This window comes from Ovis canadensis, chromosome 6 (genome assembly GCF_042477335.2).
Source record: "Ovis canadensis isolate MfBH-ARS-UI-01 breed Bighorn chromosome 6, ARS-UI_OviCan_v2, whole genome shotgun sequence".
NCBI lineage: Eukaryota > Metazoa > Chordata > Mammalia > Artiodactyla > Bovidae > Ovis > Ovis canadensis.
In genome coordinates, this window is record NC_091250.1 from 83,576,029 (window position 1) to 83,598,195 (window position 22,167).

Sequence of the window (22,167 nt, forward strand, 5' to 3'; positions counted from 1 at the left end):
CTAGAAGGAATTAGCCAAGTAAGAATATTGGAGTGGGTGGCCATTCCCTTCTCCAGGGATCCTCCCAACCTGGGGATCGAACCTGGGTCTCCCATATTACAGGCGGGCAACCTGAGCTCTAAGTTTTCTGTCTTGAGGTAGAATGCTTTAGCTTATTATGGCATCCTAATATTACACAATTCAAGGGCAGAAATTCAAATAAACATTTCTAGGGATTTTTTTTTTTAGTTCATAAAATATTTCATCCAGTGAAGTTAACTGCTTTCCTCATCTTAAGAAATTGCTTTATAGCGATATGTATAGCATCTGTAACTCATATATAACTTTATATAATAGGGTTATGGTTTTATTTATTAGTGCTTTTATACTTTCTTTAAAGGGGCAATTTTGGGTTACATGACACTATTTGTCACACCAGGAAAAATAAACTAGGCCAACATATCCAACAGACACAAACCTGAATCATTCTTTTGTGGACAACTGTTCTTCTGGTGAATTTTTATGTCAACAGAATTATTTTTAAATGAAATAGTATGTTTCAAAAAATATCCCCATTCTCCTCTGTCAGTGTTACAAAGTTTATAGTGATAAGGGAACACACTATTGTAAAAGGAAAAAACATAGTAAATTTAAAAAGTGTTTTTCCTTCATTTAAAAAAAAGTGTCCTTGGGAACTTGGTAGTGTGTTGGAAGTAGGCCCATTAGATACTGTTGGATAAATGAATGACTCATCTGAAATAACACAATTTCCAGTATGTATGGGAATACATATGAATTTCCAATTCATTTCCAATCAATATGAATGACTTCCAGGAGGTAGCTTACTTACTTACTATGAATACAGCTATTTTAGTAACCAAAACGGAAAGATTTTCCTGTTTGTTAACTATTTATATAGTTAAAACACAGGACCATTAACCATACTGCTTCTGTTAAAAAGCTGTTTTCCATTGTTTCTGATGAGAATGTCTGCTGACTTATAACATGCTATGAGCTACCCTGGACACAACAGCTCAGATGATCAATGAGTAGCTAACGCTCACGGGACAGCCTTCCCATACTGAGAGGAATACAGTCTAATTCAGGTGCAGTTCTGAAGTCTGCTCCCTTCATAAACACCTTCCTGTCCACGCACTCTGTCACTTAAGGCCCCTTATCTCCTCCTAATATGCTTCTGGTGTGTCTCTTCATCTCAGCCTTCTCCAGCCCTCCCTCCACACCTCTGTAAGAGACTAAAACACCGGTCAAACTGTAACCTTGCCCGATGACAGACTGCAAGCTCCATGGAGGAGGAACAGGTACGAGAACAGACTTTCACTTTTCCACAAAAAAGCCGAGACTGAAAAAAATAGACACGATCAGATTATGCCCTTTGGGCTTATAATCTTCTAGTTGTTGCCCGCTGTGTGGCCTCTACGATCACCCTTGTGAGCACCTGGCCCCCTCCAGCTCTTCTTTCCCAGTGCCACTCTCTCAGGTCCCCTGCACTCCAGCCCCACAGGCTGACATTTTAGCTCTTCAGATACCTGGGGGCCTTTTCCACTCCTGTTTCCTGGGCCCTGAACTCCCTTCCTCCACACTTACAATGACTGGCTCCTTCTCATCACTTGTTTCCACCAGATGCTACCCTATCTAAGTGTCTCCCTCACCAAGTCCGTATTCTCGTTAGATTTTCTTAATATGGGTAGAAAAGGGATCACTTTCTGATATATCATTGATATTTTATGTTTTTACCTGTTTACTATGTCTCTCCTGCTCAAATGAAGCTCCATAAACCAGAAGACTTTGTCTGTTCCACACAGCACTGTGTGCCCAGGGCTAGGACAGAGCCTGGCACATGGCAGGGCTCAGTAAACAAATATGCTTAAATGACTGAGTGCTTGGGTGCCCTGGGTATTCCCACCCAGGTATCTGGGACAGGGCTTGGCATATAATTGGCATCTTTGGAAAGAATGAAGATTTATGACTTCCTATCGTTTCAAATAAAGCTCGCCCTTAGTGGAACCCAGCGTGTCTTAGATCCATCCATCTTTCCTCCTGCCGCTGTTGCTCTTCCCCTTCTCTAGAGTGATTCCTGCTGTTGCCTGCACATTCCATGTTATTTCACATGGCTGAGTCTTTCTATGCCATGTCCCTCTGCCTGCAGTGTCTCAAATGTCACAAAGCCTGTTCTTCACCACGTAACCCCTAATGCACAGCTGATTGGTTCTCACTCTGAGTTTTCACAAAGCCTTGAGCATGTCTATTTCTGAGTTTCTCATACTGACCTGCAGTGCTTTTTTTTTTAAAAACCTTCTGTCTCCCTTAATAGCCAGTGGACACTCTGAAGACAAGGTCATGCTTTACTCATATTTTCAGCACCTAATGGAATGCCCAGCATCTAGTAAATCTCAATGAATATTTGTTGAGTTATCTAAGCTTCAGCCATAGTCATATGAACATTTAAAAAAGCTACCCCCCAAAAGCCTTCATTTCAAAATACATCTGCTTACTGTAAAGATGTATGATACACTGTTGGCGTAATAAGAACATGAGATTTCTCCTTACTCAGACAATAAGATCTAATAATTAGACTGGTCTTGCTCTGATAACTATATTAATTTGGTTGACACTGAAAAAAAGTGTAGTATTTTCCTGATACCAGGGCACAACAGCACATATAGCAATTACAGTTTTTTAAAGAGATATCTACAGTAGTCTTAAAAAGGCAACTAAGAAAACGAATACTCACTTATTTTTGGTCATTAGCTTGGAATCTGGCTTACTTCTCACAGGCCTTTCCAAAAAACATAACACTGGTAGTTTCACAGTCTTTCTAAAAGGTTTCATTTAACCAATGGCTAACACAGCTGGCCTGAGGTTTTCATCCCAATTACAGCACCAATCACAAAAAAAAAAAAAAAAACCAAACCCAAATACAAAGCAAAAAGAGAAGAAAAAAACAAAAGCGGTCCTTCAGCACCCGAGAAGATGCTCCCATCCCCGGAGAAGCGCCGGTATATTAACCTAATCACTTCTGCAGCAGGAGATGCTCATTAAAAACACTTAGGGTTATTTTTAACCTGTAGGTCATTTCCTTAATCCATCACTTTCTTTTTCTTCAGTGATCAGATTTGACTATTGCACTTGGACTAAATCACTTAACCAACAGGTTAGAAATACTGCAAACAAATCAAATAATTAGCATATCAGATGAAAACTCCTTTGAAAGAAAAGCAAGGGGTATCACAGATTGCTAAAAAGAGCCCAGATTGGCCATGCACCAGCCCCCGTGACTCCCCACCTCAGGCAGCTGGCTGTTAGCCTTATCTAGAGAAGCTTCCAAACTGGGGGTCTCATCTCTGATTTGCAGAACTTCTTCTGTGGAGAGGCTGCCAGTGGAATCTTGAGACTGAAGAAGTAAATCAGAATGGTCCTGCAGGGTTTCGTCTGCAGCAGAATCGTTATTTAACTGAAGGAGAGACAGTAAAATAAGGAAACTTATTTAGGAGTTGGCGATGGTCACTAAGGCTACAAGAAACCTGTGTCATAAGATATTCTGAGGCCATAGTTATAAAGAGCTTCTTTGACTTCCTAAGACCACCTTTCCCCCTTATTTCAGTCTGTATCAGAACTGGTGCGATTAATGCAGGCAGCTAGTTCATCAGTAGAAATGAAGTCACCATTAACACGGATTAAATTTTGCTGAATAGAAACCACCAAAATGGAAGAGCTCTCTATGTGACTATGTTAATCTTCATCTAAAATTCTTATTTTTATGGTAATGTCTTACGTTTTCAGCTGGCCTAAGGATTCGCGAATGCAGGGGCTTTTTTTGCCTCCCTTGGCTTTGGCACCAAGCACTCAGTGGATTCTCAAGAAGCAGTGTTAACTGGAGGCAGGTGCTTAAGAATGAACTGGCCATTAACTTACTGAGGCACAAATCAATACCACAGAACTTCAATAAGACAAAGAGTTAGGACAATGAAGCTGAAATGGCAGGCAGGCATTAGTGGGTTTATGTTCTTTGAAAACTAGCAGTAATCAATTAGAACAAAGAAAACACTACAATTTTTCTTCTTTTAAGCAGGGCTATACATTTTTCATGGATCAATATTTAACATAAGAAAAATCAAGCTCATGATTTCGAGTAGATAAAAGCAGAAGCTAATTTTTTCCCCCTATGAGGAGGAAGTAGCTTCAAATTCTTTTTCAATTTTACTACCACTATAACAGGGCTTCCCAGTGCTGCCAGTAAGGAACATGCCTGCCAGTGCAGGAGACATAAGAGATGCAGGTTCTATCCCTGGGTCAGAAAGATCCCCTGGAGAAGGGCATGGCAACCCAGTCCAGTATTCTTGCCTGGAGAATCCCATGGACAGAGGAGCCAGGCGGGCGACAGTCCATGTGATTGCAAAGAGTCGGACATGACTGAAGTGACTTGGCGTGCATGCATACCGCTATGACTAGGGTCGGCCTTATGAAGAGACAGTTCTGCCCCAAGGCTCTCATGGAAGCTACACTTTGTTCAGCACTTACTATACTGACTTCCCCATGAAATCCCCCCGAGGCAGGTGCTGCCAGGAGTCCTGTTTTAAAGGATAGGTAAAGATAGGTAATGACCACAGTTACACAGCGGTTTGGTGGCACAATGCTAGTCTCTGAGCCTCCGGTCTGACCCCCGTTCAGTGAGTCACTGCTGCCAGCAACTCACCGTTCCTTTAAATGCACACAGTCCTGGGTAGGAGCAAGCCTTAGGTGGCATCCAGACTGCCCTGCGCAAATGCACTTACAGGCTGTGTGTCCTGGGACAAGTCACTTAGTCTACAGAGCTGCAATCACTGTGCCTACCTCGTGTAGTTGAGGGGAGAGGTAGTGACTAATCCACGTAAAACACCGTGACCAGGGCCTGGTGTATCTCCAAAGCTCAGCAAGTGGTAACTACTGCTACTGTGTCAGCAACAGCTTATCACTTAATACATGACAGGGAATTAGGGAAAGACATACTGGCATGATGGTGAGATGCCAAAACAGGACAGGTGACAAGAAGCCTGCCACAAACTGACAACTGCACGCGTTGTCTAAAGCCCAGCTCAGCCTGGCCATTCAGCAGCACTACCAGCACTTTACCAGCAGACTGAGTGTGTGCAAGTGGGCCAAATTCAACAGGGGCGTGAAAAAAGGCCCTCACATAAGAGCACTGTAACTGTGGCTGCACCTGGTCTTCACCAGCTGATTCCTCATCACATGGGCCACGGTGGCTAATCCACACCCTTGCTCTCTCCTTGTTCTGCCATCTTCAAGTTCCAACCTACTGCCACTGCAAGTTCAGCATTCCCCTCACTCAATATTCGGAATAGACAGACCATGCTTATAGCCTTCATTTTCTTGTCTCTCTCTCTCTGTGAATCTCTGCCACTCACCCTTGGAATCTAAGTCAGAACCTCCATATAACTGACTTGATCTTGCAAAGGGAGCAAAGTTGTGCTCTCTCTTTCCACACTGACAAGGAAAGAAAAGCAGGTGGAGAATTAAGCAGTGCTGGTGTTTGCACTGATACCAAAATGTATCATTCAGGGTGAAGGCCTCGAAAAGTGCCCAGCATAGCTCACTGTGACTAGGAGAGAAGCAACAGAAAATATGTCTCATCAGCTCAGAGGTGCTGTCTGTGCTCAATCGTGTCTGACTCTGTGACCCCATAGTCTACAGCCCACCAGGCTCCTCTGTCCATGGAATGTTCCAGGCCAGAATACTGGAGTGGGTTGCCACTGCCCCCTCCAGGAGTTCTTCCCGACCTGGGGGTCAAACCCGAGTCTCTTGCATCTCCTGCACTGGCAGGTGGATTCTTTTACCACTGTGCCACTTGGAAAGCCCAAGGGGTGCACAGATCAAATGTTTAGTTCCATCATGAATAATGGAACACTCCATTGCTGCTACAGCGTTGTGTTTTCATTTCAGCATGTGCATTTTACCCACAGTGATATGAAAATCAGAATATCGAGCAATGGTAATTACTAAGTGGGAAGTGAAGACAAAGAGGAGACCAGCTGTCACTGTACAAAAAGCTAAGTGTACCATCTGCGTGCGTGAGAGTATCTGGCTTGCCGTGAGCGCCGCTTCCTCTTCCGAGGACTCGTCTGTGTCCTCCTGGTTTGTCAGGTTCAGGCTGGGGGTGCTGCTGGAGCACTGGTACTCCTGGAGGGACGGCGTGTCCCCTTTGTCAATGCTGTCCAGTGAGCGCCTGCGGACTCCCCAGTTGAAGTTGTCCATACTCTCACCCTGGAAAAGCAAGGCGTCATTCCTAAGACTCAAACACAAGCTTATCAATATAGGGAAGGTAATACACTAGGAGAACATATACCCAGATGAAAAATACTCAGTGTATCGTCATAAGCAGAGATTCAATCAGCCCTTCAATTTTTTGAAACTTTTAAAACATCACTCAATATTAAAATATTTAAAGAGATCAAAGTATGTGGTCAATGACCTGTTTTAACTGAATAGGATTCTCTTGACTTTCTATCTAGTGGGGACCAACTAAATCAACTACCTAGGCCATTTCTACTCTAATACACAAACACAAATGAGACCACAAAGAAGACAAACACATTCACAGATGACAACAAATAAATAATCCAGAACGCCAGGCTGCAACTTACCTGCAGCTCCTGGATAGCAAAAAGGAAAACACACAGAATTAGAAAGAACGAAGACACACGTGTAAATATACACTACACTCGTGGGGAAAAAATGCTTGGTGATTTCTCAAACCCAAAGACTGATTCAAGCTCTGGATGAAGCTTTGTGCAGGAAGTCAACACGTGATTCACATTATTTTTTTATGCAGAATATATCGTGGAAAAAGAGACAGACACTTAAAACAACATTTCTATGATACACTCTGGCAACACAAACTTCAGAAAATCTTTAAAATTTACATAGAGTTAATACTGGATACAATGCAAAACCGACTTAAAATACCCACATTCAGTTGACAACATACAGGTTCAACAATTATTTTAGACTGTAGCATGGTTCTAGCTAAATCCAGTGGTAATTTTTTGCTAAAGAGGAGTTTAAAATCAAGATCATAGTTATCAAAACATAACCTAGGTCAACTTCAAAAGGTCAATAGGAAATAAGCAAGTTTCTGCTTTGCCCCACTTATGGATTTATCTAAGTTATGTTTCTGTTATTCCAAGCTGATCCTCCTTTGATAAGGATATAATTCTTATACTCTTTCTTAAGCTCTAATGACAAATTACAGTGAGTTGGCTAACAAAATCTGACTTATGTGTCTTCGTTTATCAAGAGGGATTGTCAAGGATAGAGGTTTTCAGATCTTTTTTTCTTAAATAAAGCAGAGGAATACTCATTTCAAATGAAACATACAATGGAAATCAACTGTGCAAAAGTGATAACAAAACCAGGGCTGTGGCAACAGCCCTCAATATGCATTTAGTGAATGAATGAATACATGCTGTGGGCTTTCAAGGCTGGGGAATATTTTAGAAGTTTCATTAGCAGTTAAGTTTATTTTGTAGCAAAGTATTTACTCTTACCATGTTCAAAGCAAGACTAGGTTTTTAGAAAATCTCTTATCATTTGATCTGGCCTAATTATGAGACCTAAGTTAATATCACCTCAAATTACTGTGACTTAAATAAAAGACAAAAGCATTTTTAATTCATTCTAGGGTTCTATTCAAAAGCCATATTTATTACTAGGAACATTTCAGAGTACTAGATAAACTTGAAAGCAATTATAATGATCTTTAAAAAAAAAAAAAAGGTCAACAAAAAGAAAGAACCTGACCATTACAAAAATGTCAACAGCCTACCTTTAGAGCTTCTAAATTCTGAACTGAAAAAAGCAAATAACTGCAAAAGACTTTAGAACTGGCTTATGCCTGCGAGGTAGGGCAGCAGGTCCCTTGAACCAATCATACTTCCTTGCTTAATTGTGTAGGTTTTTCCTAGTTCCTATAACTTTCGATGTTTTTTAAACTGTGGGAGTGACAGCAGTTTTGGAGGGTGATGACCTGCTCTTTTTGAAAAAAAAAAAAAAATTGAATAGAAAATATTAGTGTACATAGAGTAAGGGTGCATATTCTTTAAACTTTTAAAGGTGTGTCTACTGAGATGTGATATGTGATGTATTAGCAATGGCTATAGTTTTTTAAAAAAGGCTAAAATCCACTGCCCTATGACACTGAATAACATGTGTTCCTGGGCTCCGAGAACCTGTCCAGCTGCGTCTGGGAATACGTACGTGGTGAACAGTGGCCACCCCTGAGCGAGTGTGAGGGCATCTGCTGGACCCTGAGGCACCGTAGTCATATCCTCACATCCTCGGGGTGGCAGGGGAGAGGAGGGGAGTGGTAGTAGCTGAAGCATACAGGAAGACCTCCATACACTGGTTTCCTATCAAAAGTAATGGTGTAACGTGGTGGAAGCCGTACAGTTCACTCCTCCACCTCACCTATTTGAGTCAAAGGAAACATCCCTTCAAAGAGGACTGATGGATGCTCTTGAGTTATACGAGTGACTTGAACATCCTTGGACAGAGGTGTAGCATGACATGGTGTGGATACTTGACAGTAAGGCATTTGGAGCTCTTGAAGACAGACATTTATAACAATTTTAGGAGGAACATTTCTGTGATCTGTTTGATGTACACGTTTCAGATTTAGGAGTTTGTGGCTTATGGGACTAATGTCAGCTATGGGAATAGGTCCCGAACAGCCTGACACAACCAGGGTGATGGGCAAGCCTACTGCTCATTGATTTTTTTAAAGAGATTGGCAAATGTCTCAGTTTGGGCCAAATGAGGTGTGACAAGAAGTGTGCTGAAAACCTTAGGAGAGTTAACTTCTTCACTTTCCTGAGAGCCTTTATGGAAGTGACCCTCACTTTCTCTGAACACTGCCATGTATGGACATAACCAAGATCACATGAGGTGAAGCCGACTTGCAGAGAAAGGCAGAGCTTAGAGAATGCAAAGAAACAGCCAGGAACTCCACTGAGCTTTGCCTAATACGCTCTGACTCTAGGCTAGCCCAGTTCTGTAAGGAAGTAAATTCACCTTTTGAGTTGGACTTTCCATTTAGGAAGCATCTAAACTGACACAGCTATCAATTTTCTCTAAACTGAATCAGTTTTAAGGAGCAAGTCCTTGGTATTGAACGAAATGAGGCATTTGAGAGAGCTGGCTCCACCCTGAAGAAGAACGTGGTGGGTAATGTCCTGGGTAGAATCTCAGTCACAGGAAAGTGTTTGAGAGCGCCAAAGCCACCTTAATCGTCAATCTGGTTTCAGGGCCACCCTTTTCAAAGTTGTCTGATAGATTTAAACGAAACTTTTACTCTTCTGCTGCACATTAATTTGTGTGGCTTATGCAAACACTTAAGTCTAAGCACGCCCTCAATTAAAAAATGCTTTTGAAAAAAATCCATTTTTACTCTATATTTTGAAAGATAAAGATGGAAAAATTAGATGTTCTTTTTATTTCAGATTTATTCTGCTACTGACTAACTGTACTAATCACCTTTAGTTCCCAACTTAGATTTGTACCTTTCGACGTTACACTGCCCCGAACAAGGATAGATTATATCCTTATTTAATCCTGTGGTTAAATCCTTTATTCTCATGTAGCTGTAGCTATTCTATAAATATTATGAAAGCCCATATCCTTACCTCTGCATCTTCCAACTCAACATCTAAAAAGTCAAAATCCTTAAATACGCCAAACTGTTGTTCACTGCTATTATCTTCCACAGCTACTTCTTCCTCTTGAATTATGTCGTCTGTTGCAGAAATGAGGCTAGTTTGTTGGTCACCAACTTCCAAATCCTCGTTAGAAGAAAATACAACCTGACGCCCAGCCAAAAACAAAACAAAACAGGCCGTCCATTAGCTCTGTCACTCTGAATATGGGACATCAGAGCCCTAGGAGCCACTGCAGGCCTCTTCTGTCAGTGAGCTCAGAGTTTTAATCTGGGCAAATGTCTAACTGTGTGAATACTGAATTAGCACAGTGGCCAAGTGTCACAAAGGCAAGTGACAATTTTCTCATTCTTAGTCAACACCGTTAAGAAGAGACAAACAAGGAGACACAGTAGTTTCTGTTTCTTCATGGACTAACACTTCTAAGATTTTTCAAAACCCTTACACAGGTTTTCATGATGACTCACCGATGGATTCTTTGGAAGGCCAGACTCTGGACCACAGAGAGAAAGCACATTCATTAGCTTTTCTCTTGTTCTTCGCTGCAGAGAAAGAAAAAAATGCAAACGTTAAGATTACTGATGAAAATAAGGCAAATTCTCAAGTTCTCACACATACCATAAAATTGATTCGTCTGTTCTATGAACTTTTATGCACCTGTGATAACTGTGGCCTCTTCCAACTAACAGGCACCAAGGCATTAGAGTTAGAACCGGAAGAAGTGGAGGAAGTGCTTCTCGTCACTGCGATCACTTTGGGCTTCCCATTCCTACCAGCTGCGCTGTGCTGATCACCATATTTATTTCCAATAATTGGTGTCTACAAAGAAATAAATTGCCAGTGTTTCACTCACACAGTTCAACATAAGTGGGTTAATAGTGTATCTGTGATGACATTTTTTTACAAACAATCAAAAAAAAAATCATAAGGAGAAAGATTACTTAGCAAAGGCAGATACTACAAAAATCAAAAGTAACAATGATACTTTTTTTTTAATAGTAAGATTTCACTTTATCAGAAACAAGACTCTGAGGAGACTGTTGGAGAACTTATTCCTACTTTAAAAATAGATCTGTTGTCTTTAAAAACCACCGTCTACATCTTTCCCCCCATGATTATAAAATATGTCCTCTTTGAAACCTCAGAGATACAAAAATGATTTTACAAAATCACCTGTCATCTCACCACTCAGATTTAATGCTGGATAACGGTTTGGTCAGACTTCCCTAGTAGCTCAGACAGTATAGAGTCTGCCTGCAGTGCAGGAGACCTGGGTTTGATCCCTGGGTTGGGAAGATCCCCTGGAGAAGGAAATGGCAACCCACTCCAGTATTCTTGCCTGGGAAATCCCATGGACAGAGGAGCCTTGCAGGCTACAGTCCCTGGGGGCACAGAGTCGGACACGACTGAGCAACTAACACACACAATATTTTGTCTGTTTTTTATGTAATTGTTAAGTCTGTGTCTAAAAGTGCTTTTGCAAATATTCAAGATAAGTAACAACTGCAAAGTGAAAGCTATCATATCATGTCTTATTGCAAATCTAATATATGACATTTCCAAAATTTATTTCAGTAAAATTCCATGACGAATCCAAAACGATGCTTACCTGGCTTTGTGAAGTGTCTCAAATTTGCACTTGAATATAATTTTAAGCTCATCTGCATGTCATCCAAGTCCCTTTATGATCTGGTTCCTGCTTATGTTCCCAGCTTCAACTTCTACCACTCGCTCCTGAACTTTGCACTCCATCAAAGCTGAGTTTGTTTCTCAAGATATGGTGCCTTTATGGACCTTTGTGTTGACACATATCCCCTCCTCTGCATGGAACACGCACCAAGCAAACCCTGAGGCACTTTGAACGCTGCCTCCACACTTCCAAGGAGGCCCACGCTGATGCCACCACCACGTCTGGGTAATTACTCTTGGACACTTACTCAATGATGTTGATTTGTTTCTCTGCCCGTCTCCAATTGCTATATGGGAGTCCCTAGACTGAGCAAGACTCATTGCTGTTCCTCTAGTATATCTTCAGTGTCTACACATAGCAGGTACTTAGGAATTTTTGATGAAATAAATTGAAATTAAGTATCTGATATATATCAAATGTTCTGAGGATTCATATTATTCTTCAAACAAAATAATTGTTACGTTATCAATTTCTGACTGAGAAGAATACAAAGCTAGTTTCTCTATAATATTCCCATGCTGTGTACTCCATGTTAGGAATTCTCAGGTGATATTAACTAAAACACTAGCAACAAAAATACTTTATATCTTAAAAAAACATAAATCAATAAGCTTCAGATAAATTCAACACCAAGTGCTGTGCTGTGCTTAGTCGCTCAGTCATGTCTGACTCTTTGCCAACAGACTGTAGCCCTCCAGGCTCCTCTGTCTGTGGGGATTCTCTAGGCAAGAATACCGGAATGGGTAGCCACCGTTCCCTTCTCCAGGGGAACTTCTGACTCAAGGATCGAACCCAGGTCTCCTGCACTGCAGGCAGACTCTTTACCATCTTGAGCCACCAGGGAAGCCCTCAAATACCAAGACTAAACTGCAAATTAAAAAAAAAATCTGTATTATCCTTTTCAATTAAAATGTGAGTAGATTTTCAATTGCTATCTTTCTTAACTCCCCCTACCCTGCAAAATACTTGATTGATAACTTCCCTCTTAAACAATTCCTGCTGGTCTGTTTTCTATCCTGTTCCCAGACTGATCTCCCTAAAACACAAATCCTAATATTTTCTACTCCAGCTAAAAATCCTTGAAAAGCCACTACTACTTCAAGATATAACCATCTCGTCTGGCAATATCCTCATGATTGTGCTGCTCCCTATGGCTTCAGCTTTCTCTCTCATCACACTACTCTATCCTCTGTGCTACATGTTCACAGTGGGCCATGCTAAATAGAATTTTCCAGAGCACCATGCTTCCTCACACTTACAAGCCTTCATTCACACATGCTGCTTTTTTCTGGGATTAATCTCCCCTGCCCACACTTCCATGTACACTCCCGTTTAGTCAGATTAAGTTAGATGGACATGCTATGTAGTCCTATAAAACTCTGAACTTACTTGGCAACCAAAGCACTGTGTTTATTTGCCTATCTCCTCAAGAGGCTACAGGCGTGCTGAGAGTACGCCTTTTCCCCCTGCCCACCTCGTTTTCAGGGCACCTGTCACAGCATCTCCCGCTGAGTATGGGCTCAATCAGTGCTTGATTAATGACAGAATGAACTAATGAACATTTCTAATACAGTGCCTTTACCAATACCTGAGCATCTTACCTCAGATATATCAAAATGAAAATCCAAGGTCTTCCCAGGCAACTCCTTAGAGACATTATTAAAAATTTTAGTGAAGGATATCTCAGGAGAGCCCATATCTCCTCCGTAGGTCTTGGGGATATCGTTGGGCACGACAAGGCTTGCTGAGCGGGATACCACCAGTTTTAAGATGTTAAGGGCTTCCTTCCAATAAGGACTCTGGTTTCAAAAATTAATAGACATATATAAGTTACAAATACATATATAACTAAGAACAAAAGCTCAGTTACATTGTAGACAGTAAAAATATTATTTCTATAAAAATTCCTTGTCAATTATTCATTTTTACTCTGAGGTCCTTAACTGAGGGTCTGAGTTACACAAGGATAGAAAATAAGTTATTATTTCTACTGTTAGATTTATAAGATATTATATGCATAATAATGCTAACAACTCAGGATATTTTGCACTGTTCTCAATAAGTGCTTTATAAATGTTACTCATTAAGAAAGTCTAATACAGTGATCTGGCAGTAGGGGTAAGCCAAAGGGTCGTATGTATGTGAACTTTCTAGATGAATGAAGTACATGGCCCTAAGACTCTAAACTTAAAATGTTTTAAGCCTCAGTGATAAACCATTTTTAATGCATAAAATTTCTTAGACATAAAAATATTAAAATGTTTTTAAAATTTAGGTATTTCTTAATGACTCAAGCCCCAAATAATAAGCATAAGTGCTGCGCTAAAACAATCCTCTCAGTGATTCCTGACCTGTATAGGGTGAGCCTTCCCCCTCATATATGGTAGCAATGTTTCTGAGTTATTTTTCTGCTTTTCATTTTGTATATTTCTACCAGTATAATTTAGGAATGATTTACATGACAGATGTATAGGTGGAGAGGAATCAATGTCTAATTAAGAACTTAGAACATTTCTCTTTTACCACCTACTGAAAAGAATCATGTAAAAAAAATGACTTTTCTTCTTACTTGTGGTACTAAAATCACACCTGAACTTATTATACATATTGTTTCATAGTTAACAGTTCTGAACCAGGTAAAATATTACTAAAAAAAGGAAGTGAAAAAATCCTTAGCAGACCTGAGTTTTCCAATTTATTTTAATAGCATCTCGATATGAAGCCATCTAAAGCACAAAATATTAGTGATAATAGAAATGTCCAAATGATATTGTGACAATTTAAGCACATCACTATAGAAACAGTTTATCTTTAATAAAATTAAATAGAAATCATTTTTTTTTCTTATGGAAAAAATTAGGAGCTCTGGGTACTGTAAAATGTGTAAGCCTCTTCAGGGATGTTCCTGTAAATTATACTGGTAGTTGTGTTCTAAATGTAAAAGAATGCCTAAATGTACTTGCTTGTTGAATCCTACCATTCAGATTCTGCTTTATGTCATTCACATTGAGAACATTTTCCCATCTCATAAATATTCCTGAAAACATGGTTTATAAACTAACCACTTCCCCTGTTCTTAAGACATTTAAGGTGTTTCCAATTTTTTATGATTATATACTGTTTTTGAGATGATCACTTTCTATACACAAGAATTGTAGCTACTCACCTGTACATATTTGCCAATAATCTTTATGATCTCCAGATTAAACTGCTTTACTGGGGCAGCGGAGAGGTCAATGTGACTCAAAAGACTGTAGATGATCTGTAGCAATGACTGCTGCATACTAGACAGTCCTTTTTCTAACAGCTAAAAGTAATATTAAAAATAAATTTCAATCAGGTTCAAGAAAATTCCATTGTATTTACATTACTGATGTTGAAAACCACAATACAGTTAACCTAAGAGTTTATGGTCAGATTATCAGAAATCCAGAGAATAATGAAGGTAAAAGGTAATGTCTATTATTGTTACTTGTCCTTGCTTCAGAAAGGAGAATTAGGTAGATTGTTTTTTCTTAACCTTAGTGTTTACTTTCATACCCTTAACTAATTTAATTGAACATCATTTATTTAAAAACTGCTCTACCACCATTACCAAAGAATAACTAACTATTCCCAAGCCATTCCCATCAGCTGATGACTACCCATGTAATCTTGGACAAGCTTCTTAACCTCTCTGAGCCCTGATTTTTAAAATAAAAAGTGATACCATTTTCCTATTAGGGTTTGTGGGACAATTAAAATTATATCTGTGTAATTTTAAATACATGTAAATAATTTTAGAACTGTTGTTAGTGATAATCTGAGATTCATTAATAATCATAGAACAAGGATAACTTATACTAATAAGACTAACATTTGGGGCAAAGCATTCTCTTTACAGACTGGAAATATATTGCCCATATGTGTACCCAAAAGGCTCTACTGCGCCAGTGTCAGACCTTAGAACCCCACAGGTCAGTCTTCAGGAGAGCTAGTGTTACTCTGTGATGATGTGCTCAGTTGTGGCTGACTCTGCAACCCCATGAACTGTAGCCCACCAGGCTCCTCTGTCCATGCAATTCTCCAGGCAAGAATACTGGAGTGGGTTGCCATTTTCTTCTCCAAGTGTTAGTGTTGGGCTTTATGGTGGCACAAAAGTGAAAGCTGGATTAAGGCACTTAAACCCAAAGGAGCTTAGGTCTTAGGTCTGGCTTTATGTTGGCTCTTGTCCCAAAGGTACAGGTATAAGATAAACCTAGTGATGCACATTCATTCATGTCAGGGAGCTCTCAGGCAGACAGCTCACTCTGTCAGCTCACTTAAATAAAGGTGATGGGAGTAAACCTATCAAAACCAATACCTTAAAAATTCACACCATCTTGAGCACTTTATGATGGGCACCGTCAGTGACTTGGATAAGTTATACAGTGCTGTAAGCAATACTTAAACGCTTATTGAGTTACAAATAATTTAAGTCTCTTTGTGTGTTAGGTTTAATCTCTAGAGGTCAACTTTCTAAAAAGGAAGATATCACTTTATTGCTGACAGACATTTTTAGTGACTAGGAATTTCTTCCTTTTGAAGGTCTCCGGTATTCTCTACTCAGTAACTTACTTTCCTAGGCATGGAGTTACTTCTTCAACAAATAAATACAGTCGACCCTTGAATAATACGGGTTTGAACTGTGTGGGTCTGTTTATATGCAGATTTTTTTCAGTACCACAGCAGGACATGACTCACAGTTGGTTGAATCACGGATGTAGAGCTGACTAAGATATACTCGAAACTGACTGTATGGAGAGTTAGCACCCTTAATTCCAGTGCTGTGCAAGGTCAACTGTGTTAACTTTTTATGCTGTTCTAGGACTAGTTTTAAATTCTATTTACTGGCCCCCCATCATATTTTAGATTAGGAGGTAAACATATCACCAGAATAAATACTTGCCCAGCAGAAATGGCTTTATATGCTATACTATTATTCTAGAAAGAATTTCAAAGCCAAGAGCTAATTTACAGAAACAAAAAATGATAACCATTTCCTAGGATCAAGACCATGGAAAAAAAACCCATTTTCCATTTTTAATAAAGGTGAGGTTTATATTATTTTGAGTTTTGTGTTATTTAAAGACAGTGAATGCAGAAATACATTCAAAAACCCATTTTCCACTTTAAATAAAGTTGAAGTTTACATTATTTTGAGTTTATACCACTTAAAGACAGTGAATGAAGAAGTAAACATTGAAAATGAAAAAAAAAAAACCTCATTTGTACCTGAACAATATTACCTATATGTTTTTTCCTCTTAAAAAAGATGTTACCTCTATTCATTCTTAAATGAAATTTGAAAATTAGTATTAGTGCTGCTCTAGAAATAAACACTCTTGAAAATTCTGTCACAGAGCAGTTGAAAGATCCTTTTATGAGGGTAAATTTACCTCTGCAAGATAAGTCACAAGACTAAACGTAGTGTCTGAGAAGGAGTCGTGCAGGTATCTGCACACTACGTTGATCCAGTTAGAACAATCTCTGGAGTACGTGTGTGTACTGTACAGGCTCATCATGTGAGCCAGGTTGACAAGTGTTGGGCATTTTTCTTCTGCACAAACCTGAAAAAACGACAAAAAAATTTCATTTACTTAACGACATTAAACATAATTTTATTCAATGTATTCATTTAATGAAATAATTTAGATATATATGTTGAAGCATTAATGCATTTTATCTCAATACAGAAGTTAAACAGAAAAGGAGAAAGCACAAGGCATCCTTGAGGGAATGATTTAGATAATATGGAAAGATGGTTAATATGCCAAGCACTTCCATGGGTGTTAAGTACACAGCTTTCTTTTCAGTCCAATATTCTAGAAAAATGTCTTTGGTAAAAACCTAAACATTTTTGTAAATCCTACATATCATTTTGTAAAAAGAGTTTTATCTTATAAAATCCATATAAGTTTCAAAGTACAAGAAACTAAATAGGCAGACTCAACCAGGAAATCCTCAGGGAGGTTCAGAGTTGCTGTGCCAAAGAAGAAGTGCTTTAATCTCAAGGTGTTTAGGGTATCTCACCAAAGCAGTCAGCTGCAGAAGCCTCAACATGTGTGATACAGTAAAAGGACTTAATTGGAGGGCTGATAAAACGCTTGAGCCCTGCATCTCCAATGTTCAGCTAAAGCTCTCAAGGTCCTTGGCCAGTCATTTACAGGCTGGTACAAAGTACACTGACTTTCTTAGAGTTTGCTTGATATGGTATTACAGTATCTGAATCCACAAATGTTTGGGAGAATCTAATGGGCCAAATGCACCTTCCTTGTCTGTTCCCTGAGCCACTGCTGAGGATGTTCCTTAACCTCCTCCAAGGATAACTGAACAGTGAAGAACTGGAAAAGGGCCATGTTAGTCTCAGCTATCATGAAAGGATAGCCGTGACTTAAGTTTAGTTCCCCTTTTTTTCATTTTCCTCCCTTATTCTTCCATCTTATTTTCACAAACTGCCTAGAGCATTTGATAAAACAAGAGTATTACCTTTTAAAATATATATAAATTTTCAACTTTCAGATGACTGTAACTGACTTTTATGCTTATTCATCATGCAGACAATATCACTGGATAAGCCCAAGATATGAAGGTGTGCAAGACTCTGCAGAAACTTAACATAGTACCTTGGAAGTTATTTTATAAAATCATTCAAAGCAGTTGTTTTCATGCATTAGCCTTTTACTCATAAAAGAGACACCAGGAAGAAAAAAGAAAGAGTTGGTTGATATTTCAAAATAACTTGTATTTCACTTATATTTCAAGATATAATTACTTGTATTTCAAAATATAGTAATTTTTCACACTATTTTATAAAACCATATAACTTTATAATTTCATAATCTGTTACTCTTCAGCAAAAATTTTTAGTTTGAGGTGAATTCTTTAATCTTAGCTTGAAGAATGACATTCTGATAGAATTCTTATCTTCTTAAAGGATATTTTTTTGAAAGAATGATTTTTTAAAACCTAGTTTTTGAAAAGGAAGACATTCTTTGGAGTATAGGCCATGCAATTTTATAGTAAAGCAAGACCAGCTTAATTTTGGAATTCTGGAATTACCAGGTTAAATTATGAGCCACAAAGAGTTATGTTTTATAACAAAACTTTTTTAGCATGCTATTTTTGCCATAATGAATAGCTAAAAAGGACAATATTTGTTCCAAGTATTGCTTCATTTTGAAATGCTGTGCTCTCCATGGGCACAAACAGCAGCAGCAGTGATATTTGCATAATGAGGAAGCACATAATGACGGAAAATCACTCTCAACAGTTGAAGTGAGAGAATAATTAAGGCATCAATTTAGTCCACATCCTGCAGGTTGCTGAAAGCCCATAGAGGGAACCTTTGTGTGCCACTCAACAGGAAGAAAACAGACTTCACAGCAGTTTATGACTCACAGAAAGCCATTTATTTGATTTCTTAAAAACAAAAGATAGTTGGGACATTCCTGTGCTTTGCCTCAGTCATGACAGCAGAGGCTGCAGCTCAAGGGGCTTCCATGGTCTTCTGGCCACACTGCTTCTCACCTGCCCCAGCACTAAGCAAATTACTCATCACATTTCAGCTGCCAATCTCAAATGTTTCTACTTCCCTTATCAGAGAATTTATGCTTTTTATTTTCTTAAAATCCCCAAATAAGCCGACAGTTTTTTCCTTATATTTTCTTTCTTACCCCTCATGTAGGAAAAAAAAAACCCTTTTGTTTACATTTTCCTAATGGTATGTTAACAGAATATTAAAATGAAAGTCATTTTAATAAAAATTTAAAATCACTTTTAGACCTCATTAATGCAAATACACATTAGGTTTTTTAGGGCAAACCATCATTTTCACAACTAAGATGTATTTCCATTAACTATAATGATGACTCTTCTTTTTAAACACATGCTTTTAAAATGGTTAAGAATTTCTCCACATCTATTGTTCTTACTCTTGTAGCTATGTATGTGATAACTGGGTTGGTAGTTTTTTTTCACTCCATTGGTACCCAGAGATAAATCTGCACTTACCGACATTGAGATGTGGGCCAGGGAGAGGTGTTTGTTTAGCTTTCTAGAAGCTTGCTCTTTCCATTTATTGATCTGCTATCTGCTACCTGAATCTAAGGTTTGAAAAAAGCTGCTTATATAAAAAGCTCTTCCAGAGAATTTTACGTGCTTGTTCCCTTATGTTGCAGACTTCTCTGACTTTTCCCCAGTGATTTAACCAGGTTATTTTACTTATATTACTATTGAGTCACTTCCTCAGTACACCTAATTTCCTGTTGTATATATATTACTGGTAAATTCATATAACTCCTTCTTATAACTACTTGTATTTTCAGCTTGAAAAGTCTTTTTTCCAAGACTCAATGTAACAAAATAAATAAATACATAAATTTAGTTCGGAATTAAGTTTAAACAGAAGGCAAAGTAGTTGTGATTTCTTTCTTGTTCTTAAGAGGAAATTACTAAGTATATAAAATTAAAAATAATTTTCTTTTACAATTTGAGCTATAAAATTTTTTATGCAAAGTTTGTCCAGAGGTGATTTAAAAACAGCTACATACTTGTTTAAGAAATGCATGATGGGAAGTAAAGAGTCAAAACAGTGAAGAAAAAAGAATGAAGGGAGCAGAGAGATGAAGAGAATGTTAAAAGGCAAACAAAAATAACTTTCAGAATCAAAAAATATATTATGCCCTCTTCTTCCTCAGGGACTCTGCACATGTGATTTCTCCTGCTTGGAAAATTTCTACCCTTTGCCCTGCTTCTGTTTCTCATCCAGGGATCTTATTTTGGTCATTCCTATTCAACCTTCAAAGTCAGCTTAGATATGAATTCCTCGAGGCAGATTTTGGTTTATGTGTCCCTAGAATATTTGCATGGAGAATCCCATGGACAGAGGAGCCTGGCGGGCTACAGTCCACATGGTCACAATGAGTTGGACACAACTGGGCGGCTAACAGTTTCACTTTCATTGCAAAGTCACCAGATTCTAGGTAATCACACCTCAAAGTCTAGGCCCCACGGGGCTAAAGGTTCTATCTACTTTGATAATCACTGTATTTCAGCACCTTATCCAGTGCTCAGTACATATCTGGTAGTGAATAAATGAATGACTTGGAAACTGACAGGTAGAGGATAAAGTAGGGAAACGGAGCAGAAAAAGACTCAAGACTCAGAGGACAGTTACTCTAAACAGGTAATTTTATTCACTGTCATTTGAGCAATTGTAACTTACATCACTACTATATTACTCCTTCATATATGCGTAAAAATAAAAATTTAGATGCAAAATTCACATAGGAAGTGACAGTAAAGGATTCTGAAGAGATTCCCCCCTTAAGATAGACTCTAGAGAAATTTCCCTCCAGTGTTATCATTCAGCGTAACATTTGCTTACCTTTGCTATTCGACTAGCTGTTTCTTTGCAAAACTGAGTTGGGCTGTCAAAATGCTGGATTAAGTGAGGCAATAAGCAAAGGATGTTAAGAGGAAAGCCTATCAAAAAAAAAGCAAACAACCAATTTTATTGCACATTACTTTAAAAGTTAAAGGTTTTTATTTTGTTTGTTTTTTAATTGGTTCACAGAAACCATTTTCTTTTTATTTCCTGGGGTACTTGATCTTCTAAAAAAAAATGTGTTTTTTTGCTTTTACCAAAAAATTTATGCTACCTCACATATTAAGAAAACTCTGTGGAAAAGCAGAAATTAGTAGATTTCAAAACAAATGATTAGTTTACATTTCACTACATTAAAAAAGCAAAAAAAAAAAAGTTGGTGCAATTCTATTCACATCACCTGACAACTGGGAAGGATCCACCAACGTGTGTTTGGAGACAGAAATGAGTTTACTCAGGAGGTGCACTGTCATTTCCTGTGTGGATACTGAGGTAAAACCCTTAAGGAAGAGCTGCTGGAGGCCTGGGAAGTTATTCCACTTCAGTTTGCTTTGTACGTTTTCAATCTTCTCTCGACTCTCTGATTTATCCAAAGGCAGGTGGATCAGCAGTTTGTTGAGAAGCCTGAGAGCCAGGAGGTATTCATATTCATAATCTGATTCTAACAAAGAGGCTGCTATCCAAAAAATGGTGGCCATCAAGTTGGCGGGCTCAGTAGGGGGCTGCACATCGTACACCGCCTTCTCTCGCAGGGAGGAAAGGCTTCGAGTCCTCGCTAAGCTACTGCTGTGGTTGATCCGTCCGTCCATTATATCCAGTGTGTTACTCCGCCGCCGGTCCCCTCTCCGGTCACCAATTAAACTTAACCTCAAAGAGTTACTTCTTGTATTACTGTTGTATCCCAGATAACTGCTACTATTGGGACTTGTGCTTAGATTGAGTTGTCCAGTGCTTTTCCTGTTAGCTGCATACTTGTCTCCCATTATAGGATCATGGTATGAGGTTCTTGAAAGAAAAAAAAAAAAAGAAAGATGAATCCACGCACAACTGCTGCTTTTGCTACATTAACTGTACTCTTAAAACAACTGAAAAACAATAACTGCTACCAGGAACAGTCATTTTTAAAGTATATCTGGCTTAATACCTGAAACTAACACAACACTGTAAATCAACTCTACTCCAATAAAATTAAAATATTAAAAAAAAAGCTTATCTGACTTTGCTGAAACCAATTTCAGTTCTTTCTTCTCTATTAATAAAAAATGTACAACAGTATCTTTTCTACTGTAACTGATTATTTCCCCTGAGTTGGATGAGGTTTGAAGTGAAAATGCTGCTATAGTGACTGCTGATAATTTTTAGGTCTG

General features: G+C 38.7%; 1 protein-coding gene across 11 annotated transcripts in view; it reads right to left on the reverse strand.

Moving 5' to 3' along the window:
- FRYL (FRY like transcription coactivator) overlaps nucleotides 1-22,167 on the reverse strand; it is a 260,551-nt gene that overhangs the window by 19,337 nt on the left and 219,047 nt on the right. For 9 of the 11 annotated variants that reach the window (XM_069594063.1, XM_069594061.1, XM_069594060.1 and 6 more), the window contains 10 exons: nucleotides 21,201-21,805; nucleotides 20,801-20,898; nucleotides 16,812-16,982; nucleotides 14,561-14,701; nucleotides 12,996-13,193; nucleotides 10,362-10,523; nucleotides 10,172-10,246; nucleotides 9,675-9,851; nucleotides 6,055-6,258; nucleotides 3,284-3,451 (listed from right to left, as the gene is read on the reverse strand). In XM_069594063.1, the coding sequence (XP_069450164.1) occupies nucleotides 3,284-3,451; nucleotides 6,055-6,258; nucleotides 9,675-9,851; nucleotides 10,172-10,246; nucleotides 10,362-10,523; nucleotides 12,996-13,193; nucleotides 14,561-14,701; nucleotides 16,812-16,982; nucleotides 20,801-20,898; nucleotides 21,201-21,805 (1,999 nt within the window). Of the gene's footprint in view, nucleotides 1-2,731; nucleotides 3,452-6,054; nucleotides 6,259-9,674; nucleotides 9,852-10,171; nucleotides 10,247-10,361; nucleotides 10,524-12,995; nucleotides 13,194-14,560; nucleotides 14,702-16,811; nucleotides 16,983-20,800; nucleotides 20,899-21,200; nucleotides 21,806-22,167 lie in introns of all 11 variants that reach the window. The other 2 variants (XR_011257763.1, XR_011257764.1) reach the window with 1 other exon arrangement.